We start from the raw sequence: 16,147 nt of genomic DNA, 5'->3' as shown, positions 1-16,147 counted from the left end.
TACAAGCTGTAAGTAAATATTAGCTGAGGTATTGTTTTTAGTATTGTCATTTTTTCCCAAGAGATAACTGAGCCAGAAAACAAGTTTTGACATGGGATATTTTATGTCTATCCCAGTTCACTGCCCCAGGTATGTGTCTTTCAGTTGAACTGTCAGGCCTCTGCTATTACCTAAACACTCTGCATCTGATGGATTACCTGGTTGAGAGATAGGCTAAATAGTTGGCAATTTTTCCATCTTCCCCATAAAAATGTTCTCTGACTGGGAAAAATATATAAGGTCTTTTATACAAGAAAGGTATATTAAGCAATAGCTAGCAAAATTACAGACAGCATCAAGATTCTAAGTGGGTCATGTTTCAGAATGTCATCTGTCTATTGTTTAAAACTCTGAATACATAGAAATAAGTTTTCTAATAATGGTTACATTCCCAACCTAGTCACAAAAGTCTATTTATTTAGCTCATTTTAAAGCTCAGTGATAGAAATCATGCCATGAGTCCAAGGGCAAGCCCAGGAATAAGAGTCTATGTGACTAGGGCTGGCTCTGTGGCTTAGCAGGTTAAAGCCCTGGCCTACACCACCGCCATCCCATATGGGTGCTGGTTCAAGTCCCAGTTGCTCTACTTCCTATCCAGCTCCCTGCTAATGAGCCTGGGAAAGCAGCAGAGGAGCGCCCAAGTGCTTGGGCCCCGTACCCATGTGGGAGAAGCTCCTGGCTTCCAATCAGCTCAGCTGTGGCCATTTAGGAAGTGAACCAGTAGATGAAAGACTTTCTCTCTCTCTCTCTCTCTCTCTCTCTCTCTGTAACTCTGCCTTTCAAATAAATATTCTTTAAAAAATGCTATGTGATTTTAAAAAAAAAAAGGAACAAAATGGCTATTCTGGTACAGAAGTAAACTAGTGTATTAGGTATCTATAACTGTGTAAGAAATGATCCCCAAAACTTACCATGTTGACATTTATTTTTCTCATGCAGTCTCTGAGGGTCACCTTAGTAGAGGTAGCTGAGTTCTGGCTCAGGATCCCTCTTGGGGCTTCACTGAACATCACCTGACTGTAATCATCTGAAGGCTTAGCTGGAGGAGCGTTGGCCTCCAGTGTAATTCAATTATGCACCTTTTCATCGGGCTGCTGGAGTTTGTCACAACACGATAGCCAGTACCCTCCAGCGCAAGTGATCTAAAAGTAAGAATAAAGAGACAGTTGCAGTGCCATTTATGATCTAGTCCTCTAAGTCATACAGTCACTTCTACCATATTCTATTCGTTATAGGCTAAATGCTACTCATTAAGCATAGCCAATCCAATAGGATAATGAAGCTCCACCCCTTGATGGATGGAGTTCCTCAGAATTTGTGGATACATCCTAAAATCGCCATTTAGATTTTTTGTTGTCCTCCCATCACTCTGCAGGTACCTAGGGAAACAACAACAAAAAAAACACAAACCAGGAAGTAGAGTTTCAGCCCTCCCCAACAAAGTTTGCTGTGTATACTCAAAATAACCCATGCCCTTTCCTTAATTTTTCTTAAAACTGTCTATCCTTTTTCCTTAAAAATGTAATCTTATTTTAAGAAATATTTATTTACTCATTCATTCATTGGTATCATTGGTAGAATTCCAAGCAGTATAACAAAATGAAATTTAAAAAAAAAAAAACTATTTGCCAACTGGGTGGATTAAGACATTTGGGGTTAGGAAAGCAACCCCTAGTAAGTTCTCTCCCTTCAAGTGATTATGGCCTGTGTGTCCTGGTTACTGAACATCCCAAGCACTAGTTTTTCCTTCCTGGTCTAGGAATCATGAAGCCTCTAATCCAGGCTCCCTGACTAGACTCCCAGGACTGCAGCTCTGCAGTCATAATGCTGGCATTCAAAAGTGAGGAACTGCCCTGGAGTCCAAAAGTGCTTGTTCTTGGCACATACAAGGTTCCAAAGCATCACCTGCATCTCCAGAGGCAAATGACTGCTTCATATGATTTTGTATTGCATTTTTTTGTAACCTGAAATTTGGTAATACATATAGACTATTATAAAAAACGTAACATTCATAAACACTGGACAAACAGGAGTTTGTACAATTCACAATTCACGTCCAAACAGAGGCTAAGGCCTTGATCCAAGACTTCTCCTGACAGTGTTATTGTTTTGTTTTGTCTTTGAAGATTTATTTTTATTTACTTGAAAGGCAGAATTAAAGGGAGAAAGAGGTCTTCCGTTGGATGGTTCACTCCCCCAACTGGTCATACGACCAGGGCTGGGCCAGGCAGAAGCCAGGAGCCAGGAGCTTCTTCCAGGTTTCCCACGTGGATGCAGGGGTCAAGCACTTGGGCCATCCTCTGCTGCTTTCCTAGGTGCATTAGCAGGGAGCTGGATCAGAAGTGAAGCAGCAGGTACTGGAACCAGTACCCATATGGTATGCCAGCGCTGCAGGCCAGGGCTTTAACCCACTGCGCCACAGAACAGGCCCCATGTTATTGTTTTTAATCTTGACTCTTAACCCTGAGAATATAATGAAAGCTAAGGAACTTGTCCCAGAAAATATAAACACCCACAAAGTTTTGCACATAAATTTAATGATTTGTGTAGCCCACCACTCCCCCCCCAAAGCCCATCCAGGAAATCTGGAATAAGACTTTGTATTGCGATCTTACTGTCATTTCATTTTGCCATTAAAATTTAGATTTAGGGGGCGACACTGTGGTGCAGCAGGTTAAACTGCCAAAACGCTGGCATCCCCTCAGGGCATGTGTTTCAGTCCTGGTTGCTCCACTTCCAAACCAGCTCCCTACTAACACACCAGGGAAAGCAGTAGAAGGCGGCCCAAGTGCTTGGGCTCCTGCACCTACATGGAAACCTGCATGGAACAGCCCTCGCTGTTGGGGTCATTTAGGGAGTGAACCAGTGGACAGAAAATCTCCCTCTCTCCTCTCTCTCTAGTTGTGCATTTCAAAGAAATAAAAAAAAAGTTAGATTTAAAATCAGAAAAAACTATTTAAGACTCAATTCTGTCAAATGATCTCTGGATTTTGTCTTTTCTTTTGTTAAACAGAACCAAAGGCCAAAGAGATACCTCTAGCAGATTTCTTGTGCTCAAGTTTGGTCCACACGGTAAATACCTGAGAGACAAAAAGAACTTGGCAGTAGCGCACAGAATACAATGAAAAACAATAGTGAACATAAGAAGGACACAGAACTGCTGACAAAAACAGCCTCACCCTCTCCAGTGGACTTGACTGGGCAGCAAATAATTTTTTAAGCCTCGCTTGTATTTTTATCTTTGTCACGGACAAACAATATCTGTACCATATTTATGGGGCAAGTGCGAGAATTCGATACACTATACAAAATGTAAAGATCAAACCAGACAAATGAGCATTTTTTCATCTCCTCGAATATTTATCATTTCTGTGCGTTGGGAACCCTTGCCAACAAGCCAGAAACGCAGCAATGGGAGGAGGGAAAAGTCGCTTGGCTTCCCACTTAGCAGGAAAGCACTCGGGCTGTTTTCTGAGAAGCTGCCACGGCCAGGATCCCGGACGGCGATTCCTGAGACCCACCTTCGCTGGAGGGGACTCCGGGCAGCCACGCCCAGCCCCGGGCGGGACCGTTCCAACCCAGCCACCAAGCCCGCAGACCCCGGCCCGGCCAGCACATTCTTCTGGGAGGAGGAGGAAGGGCCCCGGGAACGCCGCGCTTGGCCAGTGAGTGACCCGGGGCCGAGGCGACCCCGCCGGCGAAGGGGCGGTGCGACCCGGCGCAGCCCCCGCGCGCGTCCCAGCCCTGCGCGCCGGGCCTGTGTGTCCCCGCGCCGACCCCTCCCTCGCGCGCCTCGCCCGGCGCACGCGCGCGGCCTCGCGCAGGGCGGGGAGAGGCGGCGGCCGCGGGCGCCCGGCCCCGAACCTGTCAGACCCGGGGAGCCGGCCTCGAGCGGCGGGCGCGGCGGGCGCGGCGGGCGCGGCGGGCGCGGCGGGCGCGAGCCGCGGCCCCGCTCCCTCGCGGCCCCGAGCGGAGCAGCGCCAGCCGGCCCCGCCGAGCCGGCGGGGGGTTGGGAAAGGGAGTAGCGGCCCCGCGGCAGCGCCCCAGGTAGATGCGCCGCCCCCCTCGCGGAGCCCCGGCGGCGCCTCGGGGCCGGCCCAGCGCCCCGCCGCCCGCGGCTTCGGAACTTGTGGGCAGTGTTGGGGCGCCTTTAATTTATAACGTGTTTCGTTTTCCACAGGATGGGGAGGGACGCGCGGCGCTGCCCTCGGGAACTGGCGCTCCGGTGAAGTAGAGCCGCCGGCCGGCCGCCTGCACCGAGCGGTTCCGCGGCGCGGCCGCTCAGCCTCTGCCATGGCCGGCTCCGGCGCGTGGCAGCGCCTCAAATCCCTGCTGAGGAAAGATGATGCGCCGCTCTTTCTAAATGACACCAGCGCCTTTGACTTCTCGGATGAGGTGGGGGACGAGGGGCTGGCTCGCTTTAACAAACTTCGAGTGGTGGTGGCCGAGGATGAGCCCGAGCCCCCGGAAAGGCCTATTAACGGGGCGCACCCGGCGCTCCAGGCCGACGACGATTCCCTATTGGACCAGGACTTACCTTTGACCAACAGTCAGCTGAGCTTGAAGGTGGACCCCTGTGACAACTGCAGCAAACAGAGAGAGTTACTGAAGCAGAGAAAGGTGAAAACCAGGTTGACCATTGCTGCTGTTCTTTACTTGCTTTTCATGATTGGAGAACTTGTAGGTGAGTTGTGTCGCCAACTCACTTTTCCATTTGCCTTGCCTCGAGAGTCTTTGTCGAGCTGTAGTTACACACGGGTTGAGGTTTAAACTTCCCTTTCGGGAAGTTTGTTATTTATCAAGATCCAGATCTCAGGAGGTGAGAAGGCCTCAGGAATTCCAAAGTGCAGCTCAATCTGAGTACCACAGACAGAAAACTAACCGAGATCACTTAGGCTGTATCTCCTAGTTCTTCCTACTCTGTGTCATTTACTGTCAAGTCAAGGGCAGTATCTTCATTGTATGTCGTGTGATTTCCCCTTTTAAGATATTCTGATAAAACATCAGATCTTTTTTTTTTTTCCGCAACGTTTAAAATAGTAGATGGGTCTAAAATCATAGAATTTTACAGCATGAAGAAGCCTTACTGAACAGATGATCCCCTACTTTTTCACACTTAAGGATTCTGACAGCCCAGAGAAGTTAAATACCACTGGTTTAAATGGTCTCTTATATAATTTCCTTTTGTATTTTATAGCCAAGAGACTCACAGAATTAAATACTACCAACTAACACAAAGGGTTTATTATTATTATCATCATCATCATTATTATAAAAAGAATCTGAAATGAACCAGAGGGCTCCCCCAGAGTTTTATGAACTTGATTTCCATTTTTTAATTATTGCCAAAAAACCACATTCTCACTATAATATATATTCTTAGTTTAGAGATTATTTTCAGTCATGTTACTGCATGGTCATCCTCTAGTATCTGTGGGAGATTAGTTCCCAGATTCTTGCAGACAACAAAATCCAAGTCCCTTATGTAAAATGGTTGTGGTGTTATTTCCATATAATCTACACAATGCTCCCATATCCTTTAAGTGATCTTTAGATTACATATAATATCTAATATAATGTAAATGATATGCAAATAGTTGTCATTCTTTAGAGAATAATGGCAAGGGGAAAAAGTGCATATTCAGCACAAATGCAGACTTTTCTCTGAATATTTTCGATCCATGGTTGAATTGGTGGTTGCAATGCATGGATGGAGGGTCAACTACAATTGCTAACTTCTCTTAGTGACGGTTTACAAAGGGAGATCATTCTCCTTTGTTGTCTCTTAATGAACACAATGAGAGAAGAAGTTATATACTTTTACTACCTCATTTCGTACCACTCCTCTCCAGTGCTTATTTCAGCCATACTGGTTTTTCACTTCCCAGAAATCACAAAGTTCTTTACTCCATTTAAGGCTTTCAATTCTGACTAGTCCTATCTTGGTGGCTTTCAAACTTTTTTTTTTAACCTCTCTATAGTAAGAAATGCATTTAACAATGTGACTCATGTAGGCATGCATACATACCTATATAAGCACATATACATGTGTTTAAATATATATACATATACTTGAAACAAGTTTTATTTCATGTGATATATTCTAATTTTTTTTAGTTGTATCCCTGCCCACTAAATTGACTTTTTGGTCCACTTACAGTAAGTCAGGGCCTGTAATTTGAAAAATGCCACGTGAACTGGCTTCTCCCAGAACTTCTCTTGGCTTGTTTGTCATTCATGTCTCATCTTGAAAGACACTTCTGAGAGATCTTACTAAAGTAAATCTCTCTCTTCCCCTTCTCCCTCCCAAATTTTCAAAACCGTTAGTATCTGAGATAAGCTCATTAATTTGCTTGTTAAATATCTGTCTTCCACTGAGAAACAGACTGAAGTCCTAGCACCTAGAACAGTGACTGGTACAAAGTTGGCAATAAATTTTTGTTGAATTAATCGACTTCTATTCTGTTAGAGAATTATAAATGCTTAAACTATAAATAAAAGATGGGAGAGAAGATGTGGCCAGATGAGGCACAGTCTCAATAGACTGAAGATTTAATGTCTCGCCCAAATTCATGCAATTAGAATGTTGAATCATTCAGACAGTGATTTTATGTTTGTATTTAATATGCGAGATAAAGTAACATTAATCAGAATGTTCCTCCTTAAAATTAACTTCGAGTTTATTCATCCTAAGAATCATTAAGGTATAAATGTCCTAACTTCTTAGTTCTGAAATCTCTTATTTGGAAAATGTTGTTTTGTGAAAGCCACAGTAAGTATTTCCTTTCAAATACTGACTTTATTTTCAAATATGAAAATCTTTTGTTAAATAATAGAGATGACAGTATTTGGTAAAGGTATTAGTATTATTCAGAATGTTTTATAGAATTGTATGTTAAAGAGCATCTATTGTATATTCAAAACACTTAGAAATAAAGCATCTAAGGAAGTATAGATTAATAAAAATGAAATAATTTAAAGATCTGAAAGACGACACTTGGATTTGAATATTGGGTTTGCCACTAACTTGTTCTGAGACCTTGAACAAGGTCTATTTTTCTCTTCATTCTGTTCAGCACGTATTTTTAAGTGCTTCCTCTATGCCAGACACTGTACTTCAGGTTCTGGAGATATAACAGAGAAAAGAACTGTTATGATCCCTATTATCTGAAGTATTTAATCAAACAGGAGATAGACCTTAACAAGCAAACTTGAATAAATTTAAAATTTTGATTGTCTTAAGTGCCCTGAAGAAGAAAAAGAAGAAAGAACTGTAAGACATAGTAGCCCAATTGCTTCTCAGCCTTTTGGCTAAGATCAAGTGTAAGACATAGTAGCCTATGGGGTTAAGTTTATGCATGAGCCAGGTACATTTAAATCAAAAAAGAATAGTTGGAGTTACTCAAGCAAAGAGAGTAAGGGAGGAGTTTCCAGGCAAAGAGAACAGCACGTACAAAGATCCTAAATCCTTTACTTCTTCAAAAATGATCTTAACAGGCAGTTAGTGTGGCTGGAATGTAGTAAATATGAGGGAAAAAGGCTGGAGGACCAGATCGGGCAGATCCTAATAGGCCATGTTAAATGGGTGTATTTTTATTCTAAGTGCAGTGGGAAGCCAATGAAGAGTTTTATTTATTTTCATTTTTATTTAAAAGGCAGAGAGACAGATGGAGAGAGATCTTATATTTGCTGTTTAACTCCCTGAATGCTTTCAATAGGCAGTGCTGGGGCAAGTCTAAGCCAATAGCCACAAACTACATCAAGGTTCCTCATGTGAATATCAGAGACTCAAGTATTGAACCATCATCTGCTGTCACCCAGAGTGCACATTAGCAGGAAGTTGAATCAAAAGTAGAGTAGCCCGAGTTGAACCAGGTACTCTGATAATCTCAAGCAGCAACTTAGCTCCTGCACCAAACACCTATCCCCAATGAAGATCTTCTAAACAGGAGAGTGACATGATGGTATTTACCTTTTTAAAGGATTACTCTGGCTGTTAAGTGGAAAATGGATTGAAGGGTACAAGAATGGGCACAAGTAAACTATTGCAGAGATTCAGAGAAAAAACATTTATAGCAGGGACTAGAGTGGCTGGAAATGTACCGATTGAGAAACATTCTAGAGAGAACATGAACAAAATTGACTGATAGTTTTAATGTGGTGCTTAGGAGAAAGCATGTCAGGAATGATTTCTCATCTAAGCACCTGAGTCTAGAAGTGTGTCTTTTATAAATCCAGGAGAGAATACAGAGCAGGATTTGGGCGTGGGCTTGGGAGTTGTTTTAGACTTGTTAATTTTCATATGTATATGAAATAGCCAGGTAGAGATGTCTAGTGGGCAGGATGTCTGTAGTTCAGAAGAGACGTCAAGGTAGAGAGAGGTGACTGTATGTAAAGTCAAAGGAATAGGTAAAATTACCCAGAGTCCCAAATCGTTAAGAGCTCCAACTTTAGAAATCAGGGAGAGGCAAACAGGTGTTCCAAAATCTAAGAAGAGAGAGCATGGTAATCCTTCCTTTTCCATGGCTTCACTTTATGCAGTTTTAGTTACCTGAAGTCATTTGCATTCCAAAAATATTAAATGGAAAATTCCAGAAATAAACAGTTGATAATTTTTAAGCTGTGCACCATTCTGAGTAGCCAGGATGAAATCTTATGCTATCCTATTCTAGTCTGAATGTGTTCTAGAATGTGAACTATACCTTTTTCCAGCATATCTACATAATTTTGTTTATTCTTATAATTGTTGTCTTTTTTAAAAAAATATTCATTTTATTTGAAAGGCAGAATTACAGAGAGAGTGAGATACAGAGAAAGAAATTTTCCATCTGCTGGTTCACTGCCCAAATGGCTGCAACAGCCAGAGCTGGGCCAGACCAAAGCCAAGAGCCAGAAGCTGCTTCTGGCTCTCCCACATGGGTGCAAGGGCCCAAGTACTTGGGCCATCTTCCGCTGCTTTATCAGGTGCATTAGCAGGGAGCTGGATCAGAAGTGAAGCAGCCGGGACTTGAAACAATAGCCATATGGGATGCTGCAGCTGCAGGTGGCAACTTATTATGCTAAGCCACAGCACTGGCCCCTAATTGTTGTCTTTCATTATTAGCTGTTATTGTTCATCTCTTTGTATACTTAATTCATAAATTGAACTTTATCATAGGTATGTATTTATAGGAAAAAACACAGGGTTTGGTACTACTTATGGATTCAGGCATCCATGAGGGGTCTTGGACTGTATTTCCCTTGCATAAGGGGTGACTACTATATTTCAAAATGGAAATAAATAGATTGAATCTGTTGAAAGATATAATCAGGTGATATCTAAAATCTCCTAAGATTTAGTCTCAGATTTATCTACTTAACATCTGCATTTTATTGGAAATAAAAACACTTGAAGAATACAGAAATCCAGATAAAGATGGCAAATTGGACTCATGCATGTAACTGCATCCTTCTAAAGCCTCTTTCAAACAATAATGAAGAAGTTTTTAAAAAATTTATAAATCCACATATATGGGTAAAACTGGGCAAGAAAAAATACACAAAAACTTTGCAAGCTGGAAAAGAAACATATAAATCAGTAACTGACTAATAAACCCAGGAAAGTGGAAAGCTAAGAACCAACTTAGTTTAGATCGTTAGAGTAGTTCTTAAGCTTCACTGTGCATCAGAATGACCTAAAGAACTTGTTAAACACAAATTGCTAGACCTCATCTCCAGAGTTTCTAATTAAGTAGATCTGGGATAAGGCCTGTGAATTTACATTTCGGCAAAGATCCTAGGAGAAACTAATGATGCTGATCCAGGGACCACACTTGAGAGCTACTGTACTAGAGAATCCTAAATTGGCCCAGAATTGGTTGTTCCAGATACCTCTGGAAGTGTGGGTGAAGAAGAAGGCTAAAATAAAGAAAGCTAGCTAAAACCTCTTTAAAAGAACCAGTTATTACAGAATAAAAGTATAATGAGTATCTTCAGAGATAAGAGAAGATCATCTCTCCATGAAACAATGGGCTGCATTAAATGCCCACTTAACATATCCAAGTGCCTGGGTTCAGGTCAAGGCTACCTCACTTCCAGTCCAGCTTCCTGCCAGCGTGCACCTTGGGAGGCAGCAGATGATGCCTAATGCACTTGGGTCTCTGCCATCCATGTGAGATATCCATCTGAGTTCTGGGCTTCTGGCTTCAGCCCGACCCAGCCCTGGCTGTTGTGGTCATTTAGAGATTGAACTAGTAGATAGAAGATATATTCTCTCTCTCTCTCCCTTACAAATAAAATGAAAATAAAGTTTTAGGAAAAAAGACTGTTTGCAAAAAAATTAGGGGGTAAGAGATTTTGAACGCTAAAAACAATCCCTGGCCGGCGCCGCGGCTCAGTAGGCTAATCCTCCACCTGTGGCACCAGCACACCAGGTTCTAGTCCTGGTCGGGGCGCCAGATTCTGTCCTGGTTGCCCCTCTTCCAGGCCAGCTCTCTGCTGTGGCCCGGGAGTGCAGTGGAGGATGGCCCAAGTGCTTGGGCCCTGCACCCCACGGGAGACCAGGAGAAGCACCTGGCTCCTGCCTTCGGAGCCACGTGGTGCAGCGGCCACTGGAGGGTGAACCAACGGCAAAGGAAGACCTTTCTCTCTGTCTCTCTCGCTGTCCACTCTGCCTGTCAAAAAAAAAAAAAAAAACATAATCCCACATGATAAAACATTTTTGTAAACTCAATAGAAAAGTCATAAAATGAATTTATTTAGGCAACCTCTTAGAGGAACGCAAAAAGACAAAGATAATAGAAGAGGCAAGAAATATAATCTGAATTCCAAATGCAGTAGTTCCTCCTTGTCCACAGGATCTGCATGAAAACATAGATAGTACTGGACATTATACATTTTGTCTTGCTGTGTTTTCTATTGCTATAATTGAATACCACAGACTAATTTATAAAGATTTATTTGACTCAAAGTTCTAAAGGTTGAGAAGTTCAAGATCCAGTGGTCACATTTGGTGAGATTCTTCTTGCTGGTATGGACTCTTCAGAGTTCCAGGGTGACACAAGGCTTCACTTGGTAAGACAGAGCATCCTCCCTCAATCACTTATAAAGTCACAGCCCCATTGGATTGTGGAGCCACCATTATGGCCTCATTCAGCCTTAATTACTTCCCAAAGGTCCCACCTCCAAATACCATAGTTGAGTTAAGGTCCCCCCCACTTTTTTATTTAAAGATTTATTTTTTATTTATTTGAAAGGCACAGCTACAGAGAGAGAGAGAAAGCTTCCATCTGCTGGTTCACTCCTCAAATGGCTGCAATGGCTCGGGGCTGGGCCACACAGAAGCCAGGAGCCAGAAGCTTCTTCTGGGTCTCCCATGTGGGTGCCAAGGCCCAAGCACTTGGGCCATCTTCCACTGCTTTCCCAGGCACATTAGCAAGAAGTACATCAGAAATGGAGCAGCCAGGACTTGAGCCAGTGCCCATATGGGGTGCCAGCACTGCAGGCAGCAGTGTTAACCAGCTACACCACAGCGCCAACTCCTGCATTAAGTTTTCATCCTCTTAATACCTCTTAATGTTTATTAAATTTCAACATGAGTTTTTGGTGAGAACATTCAAACCATAGCACATACACACACACACACACACACACTCCTTGAGCATGTGTTTCCGAGGGTACCCTCCCAATGATGTAACCAGTTTTCACTAGAACCTACCGTTTAAAAATTCTACCACCTCTGAGTCGTTGGGGGACAAACCACATACAAACCGTATCATGTATATTTCCAGATTAAAAGAGTCAACAAAAACCCAGCAAAATGAGTGAAGATAAACCCACACATTGTCACCTACCACCTCAAGGCAGCTGCAGTGCTAAGTACCTGTCTCTCATTGTTTTTGACAAGCATGGGAAGGTGGGGGCTGTTCTCACAGGGCAAGCTCCAAGTGCCAGCTGAGGTTAAAAACAGAAAGTCTTAAACAGCCAGTCTTTCAGGGAACAGGTCGAAAATGACAATTCTTTGGGAATGGAGCATTGAAGGAGCTCCAAGCCCGTTCTTCGAGTGGCTGCCAAACTGAGATTTGCACTATGATTGGAGTCTGTTGGTTTTTAAGGCTGTCACGGAGATGGGGAATGGGTATAGAGTGAGTAAAAACATCACAAAGCTACCTGTTATGACCCAGATTCAGCAATTTTTCTTGAATAGATGTTAACATGTATAAGCCAGAATCCTTAAAAGCTGGTCTTGACATTTTTTGTTCATGTTCTCATGAAGGAGAACACTAAAAACATGTGTTCATGTTTTATGAAGGAAACGATCTTCAGAGGTCCTTACTCTATTTTCAGTGACGTTATGGACATGTGACTTTTTTTTTTTTTTTAAGATTTATTTGTTTACTTGAGAGGCAGAGTTACAGACAGAAGGAAGGACAGTGAGAGAAGTTTTCCATCTGCTGGTTCATTCCCCAAATGTCAGCAGCAATCAGGAGCCAGGAGCTTCTTCCGGGCCTCGCTTGCAGGTGCCCTCTTCTGCTTTCCTGGGCCATCAGCAGGGAGCTGGATTGGAGGCGAAACACAGGCACCCACATGGGATGCCGGCAGCACAGGCAGATGCTTAACCTATACACCACAGCGCTGGCCCCATGACTTTTTAAATTTAGGCTAGTTAACACTAGGTTAATCAACTCAATTCCTTAGTTTCACTCACTATTTTCAAATGTTTAAGTCACATATGACTAGTGGCTATTCTATTGAACAACATGTATCTAGGTCATTTCAGAAAGTTCTATTGAGCCATGCTGCTTTAAGGTATTCTCATTTTTATAGATGAGTGAACTAAGCCTCAAAAAGGTTAAATAACCTCAAAATTCCAGATCTCATGTCATTAACCATCAGCCTGTTTTTTTTTTATCAATGCTCTCCAGTTTTTTCATCTCAAGAAATGTGTAGAAAATGTTAGTTTATAGAGCACACTGGAGTAAATGGATTCGACTGCAAGATCATCAGCCCTAGGTTCCTAACAGCTATGGGTTCTTCATATCCAGCCCAAGAATGAGGGGGATCCACAGCTCAGCACACTTATCTGATCATGAAATTCTGTCATAGATTACAGCAATCACTCCTGATATGTGGTTCCAAGACCAGAAGCATCAGCCTCACCTGAGAACATGTTAGGAATGTAAATTCTCAAGCCGCATCCCAGACCTGCTGAATCATAAATTTTGAGAGTGGAGTCAAGCAGTCTGTAATTTAACAGACTCTCCTGGTGATATGGTAGAAGTTTTGGGTACTACTGTATTTTAGTATTAAAAGCTTATTTAAAGAGTAGTACCAGTAAAATCAATTGTCCATAATGGGACAGTAACACATATATAAAATGTATGAAAAATATAAATATATATATGTGTGTGTGTGTGTAAATATACAATGCCTAGAAAACCAATACTAAACATTCTATTCTATATATCGCTTTATATCTTTGTATTTGGAGACATCATTATCCATATCCAAGTGAATCAATTAATTTTTATCTTGTGTCAAACTGATGTACATTTTGTAGAGTTCATCAGTTTAATTTTATTTCTAAAACCTCTCAAACAAGTGAACACACACCTTTTCTACAGCTTTATTGTAATATGTAGATATTATGACTATTAATTCACTAATGCAATAAGTAGTTTAAGCATAAGCCACCGCTTTTCTCTTATGTGTTTATCCCCACTTTAGTGGTTCAACCCTTTTTATAAAGGCCATTGACACTTTGCAGAATCTGTTAATAGAAATAGATTATCTTCACCAGAAAAATATACAGCCAGCCTTCCATGGATTCCACTAACTGTGGATCGAAAATATTCAGAAGGACAATTGCATCTATACTGAACATGTAGACTTCATTCTTATCACTACGTACACAATACAGTATAACAACAATTTACATAGAATTTGCACATTATTTTGGGTATTGTAAGTAATCTAGTGAGAGAACATGCATAATGTTGTATACAAATGATATACCATCTTATGTAATGGACTTGAGCCATCTGCAGATTTTGGTATCCAAGGGTAGCACTTGGGCCTGCAAGAAATCCCCTGTAAAGTCTGAGGGATGACTGTACACATACCTAATATTTTGTGTAAAATGTCAGAATACCTTGATTTAATTGTAACAGGAAAAAGATATAGTTAGAGTTCATATTTTGTAGAATGTAATGTATTTCTGGTTTGATTGCTTATGTTTAATTTTTAAATTAATTTCTTTCTTTTTCCCTCCCGCCCTAACCCTAAGGTGGATACATTGCAAATAGCCTAGCAATCATGACAGATGCACTTCATATGTTAACTGACCTAAGTGCCATCATACTCACCCTGCTTGCTTTGTGGCTGTCTTCAAAATCACCAACCAAAAGATTCACCTTTGGATTTCATCGTTTAGGTAGGTATTTGGGATTTCCTTTAGTTTATAAAGTTTATAAAACCACAATGAACTATAATCCTGATTAACTAAAATCTTTCCAGTAACAGCTTGTTTGAATAAAGCGAATGAAAAGAGTAACAGTGGGGCCTGTGCATATTGGGTAAAGTTGCCACCTTTGGTACCAGCATCCCATATGGGCGCCAGCTCTCTTCTGTGGCCTCAGAAAGTAGTAGAAGATGGCCCAAGTGCTTGGGCCCCTGCACCTGCATGGGAGGCCCGGAGAAAGCTCCTGGCTCCTGGCTTCAGATTGGCCCAGCTCCAGCCGTTGTGGTCATTTGGGGAGTGAACCAGTGGATGGAAGACCTCTCTCTCTCTCTGCTTCTACTTTACTGTATCTCTGCCTTTCAGATAAATAAATAAATCTTTTTAAAAATTGCTAAAAAAAAAAAAAAGAAAGAAAAGAAAAGAACAAGATTTTTTCACAGTCTTCCAGGGCGCATTCAGTCCAGTCAGCTGAAACAGTTTATATATATATAATTATATGGCAATTATTAATCGTCCAATGTAGTTCCCTATGTCCTGAAGATGTCATCAGAAAAAACTTTATTTTCAGTAAACTGAACCAAGAAAAACCATATGGGTTTAACTCATTAAGGAGCATTTCTTTGGCCTTTAAAATATTATTTACTTACTTGAAAAGTAGAGTTATGGTGGGGAGAAGGGGGCGGGAGAGAGAGAGAAGTGATCTTCCATCTGCTGGTTCACTCCCCAAATGGCTGCAACAAAGCCAGGAGCCAGAAGCTTCATCTGGATCTCCCACATGGGTGACAAGTGCCCAAGCACTTGGACCATCTTCTGCTGCTTTTCCAGGCACAGTAGCAGGGAGCTGGATCAAAAGTAGAGCAGCTAGGACACGAAGCAGCACCCATATGGGATGCCAGCATCATAGACAGCAGCTTAACCCATTGTCCCACATGCCAGCCTCTAGCTTCTGCCTCTCACTTCAGGTATTTCAACGTAAGTATCTAAAGCATAGCTTTTATGCGTTTTTTTTGACAGGCAGAGTGGACAGTGAGAGAGAGAGACAGAGAGAAAGGTCTTCCTTTTGCCGTTGGTTCACCCTCCAATGGCCGCCGCGGCCGGCGCGCTGCGGCCGGCGCACCGCGCTGATCCGATGGCAGGAGCCAGGAGCCAGGTGCTTTTCCTGGTCTCCCATGGGGTGCAGGGCCCAAGCACCTGGGGCCATCCTCCACTGCACTCCCTGGCCACAGCAGAGAGCTGGCCTGGAAGAGGGGCAACCGGGACAGAATCCGGCGCCCCAACCGGGACTAGAACCCGGTGTGCCGGCGCCGCAAGGCGGAGGATTAGCCTAGTGAGCCGCGGCGCCGGCCACGTTATTATAATATGTACAAATACACTGTGACACTGTGTGACTGACCTTCATTGCAGCCATTATATCAACAACATTCTGTAAATGTACATATATATTACATGCCTGTTTTAACCAGCTATTAATGTTTAATTAGAAAGGTTAAAATCATACATTGTTACATACATATCTCTGCTTACTATGTTCCTAAGATGTTTAATTTTTTGATTTGTTTTGAAAATATGTATAAAACAATCACCTGAGCTATTATATGGAGTGCCATATGACCAAATGTCATTTGCATAGAACCCAAAAACGAACATTTAGTTGGTATTTAGCAAAACCTG

At 42.3% G+C, this 16,147-nt stretch overlaps 2 protein-coding genes across 4 annotated transcripts in view; one reads left to right on the top strand and one right to left on the bottom strand.

Moving 5' to 3' along the window:
- Nucleotides 1-946: 946 nt before the first annotated feature.
- On the bottom strand, nucleotides 947-4,334 carry LOC138844801 (uncharacterized). Its single transcript, XM_070054853.2, has 4 exons — nucleotides 4,297-4,334; nucleotides 3,561-4,187; nucleotides 3,074-3,119; nucleotides 947-1,181 (listed from the first exon to the last, which is right to left on the bottom strand). Exons 1-4 carry the CDS (start codon nucleotides 4,332-4,334, stop codon nucleotides 1,107-1,109), a joined length of 786 nt encoding a protein of 261 aa, XP_069910954.2. The 3' UTR covers nucleotides 947-1,106.
- The window catches only part of SLC30A4 (solute carrier family 30 member 4), a 40,749-nt gene continuing 28,178 nt past the window's right edge, over nucleotides 3,577-16,147 (top strand). The window contains exons 1-3 of one of the 3 annotated variants that reach the window (XM_017348066.4): nucleotides 3,577-3,704; nucleotides 4,220-4,723; nucleotides 14,303-14,449. In XM_017348066.4, the coding sequence (XP_017203555.1) occupies nucleotides 4,333-4,723; nucleotides 14,303-14,449 (538 nt within the window). In that variant the 5' untranslated portion in view covers nucleotides 3,577-3,704; nucleotides 4,220-4,332. Of the gene's footprint in view, nucleotides 3,705-3,945; nucleotides 4,087-4,219; nucleotides 4,724-14,302; nucleotides 14,450-16,147 lie in introns of those variants that run through there. The other 2 variants (XM_002717889.6, XM_089310265.1) reach the window with 2 other exon arrangements.

Source organism: Oryctolagus cuniculus, chromosome 12 (assembly GCF_051225735.1).
Source record: "Oryctolagus cuniculus isolate XC-2025 breed Fujian yellow rabbit chromosome 12, ASM5122573v1, whole genome shotgun sequence".
Classification (NCBI taxonomy): domain Eukaryota; kingdom Metazoa; phylum Chordata; class Mammalia; order Lagomorpha; family Leporidae; genus Oryctolagus; species Oryctolagus cuniculus.
This window is presented reverse-complemented; position numbering and strand designations above follow the sequence as displayed.

Coding starts and splice junctions, on each gene's coding strand:
- LOC138844801 (XM_070054853.2), bottom strand. CDS start 4,334: ATGGCAGAGGCTGAGCGGCCGCGCCGCGGAACCGCTCG. Junction 4,188..4,296: donor CCGCGCCGCGGAACCGCTCG/GTGCAGGCGGCC, acceptor TATAAATTAAAG/GCGCCCCAACACTGCCCACA. Junction 3,120..3,560: donor CGGAGTCCCCTCCAGCGAAG/GTGGGTCTCAGG, acceptor TTTGTCTCTCAG/GTATTTACCGTGTGGACCAA.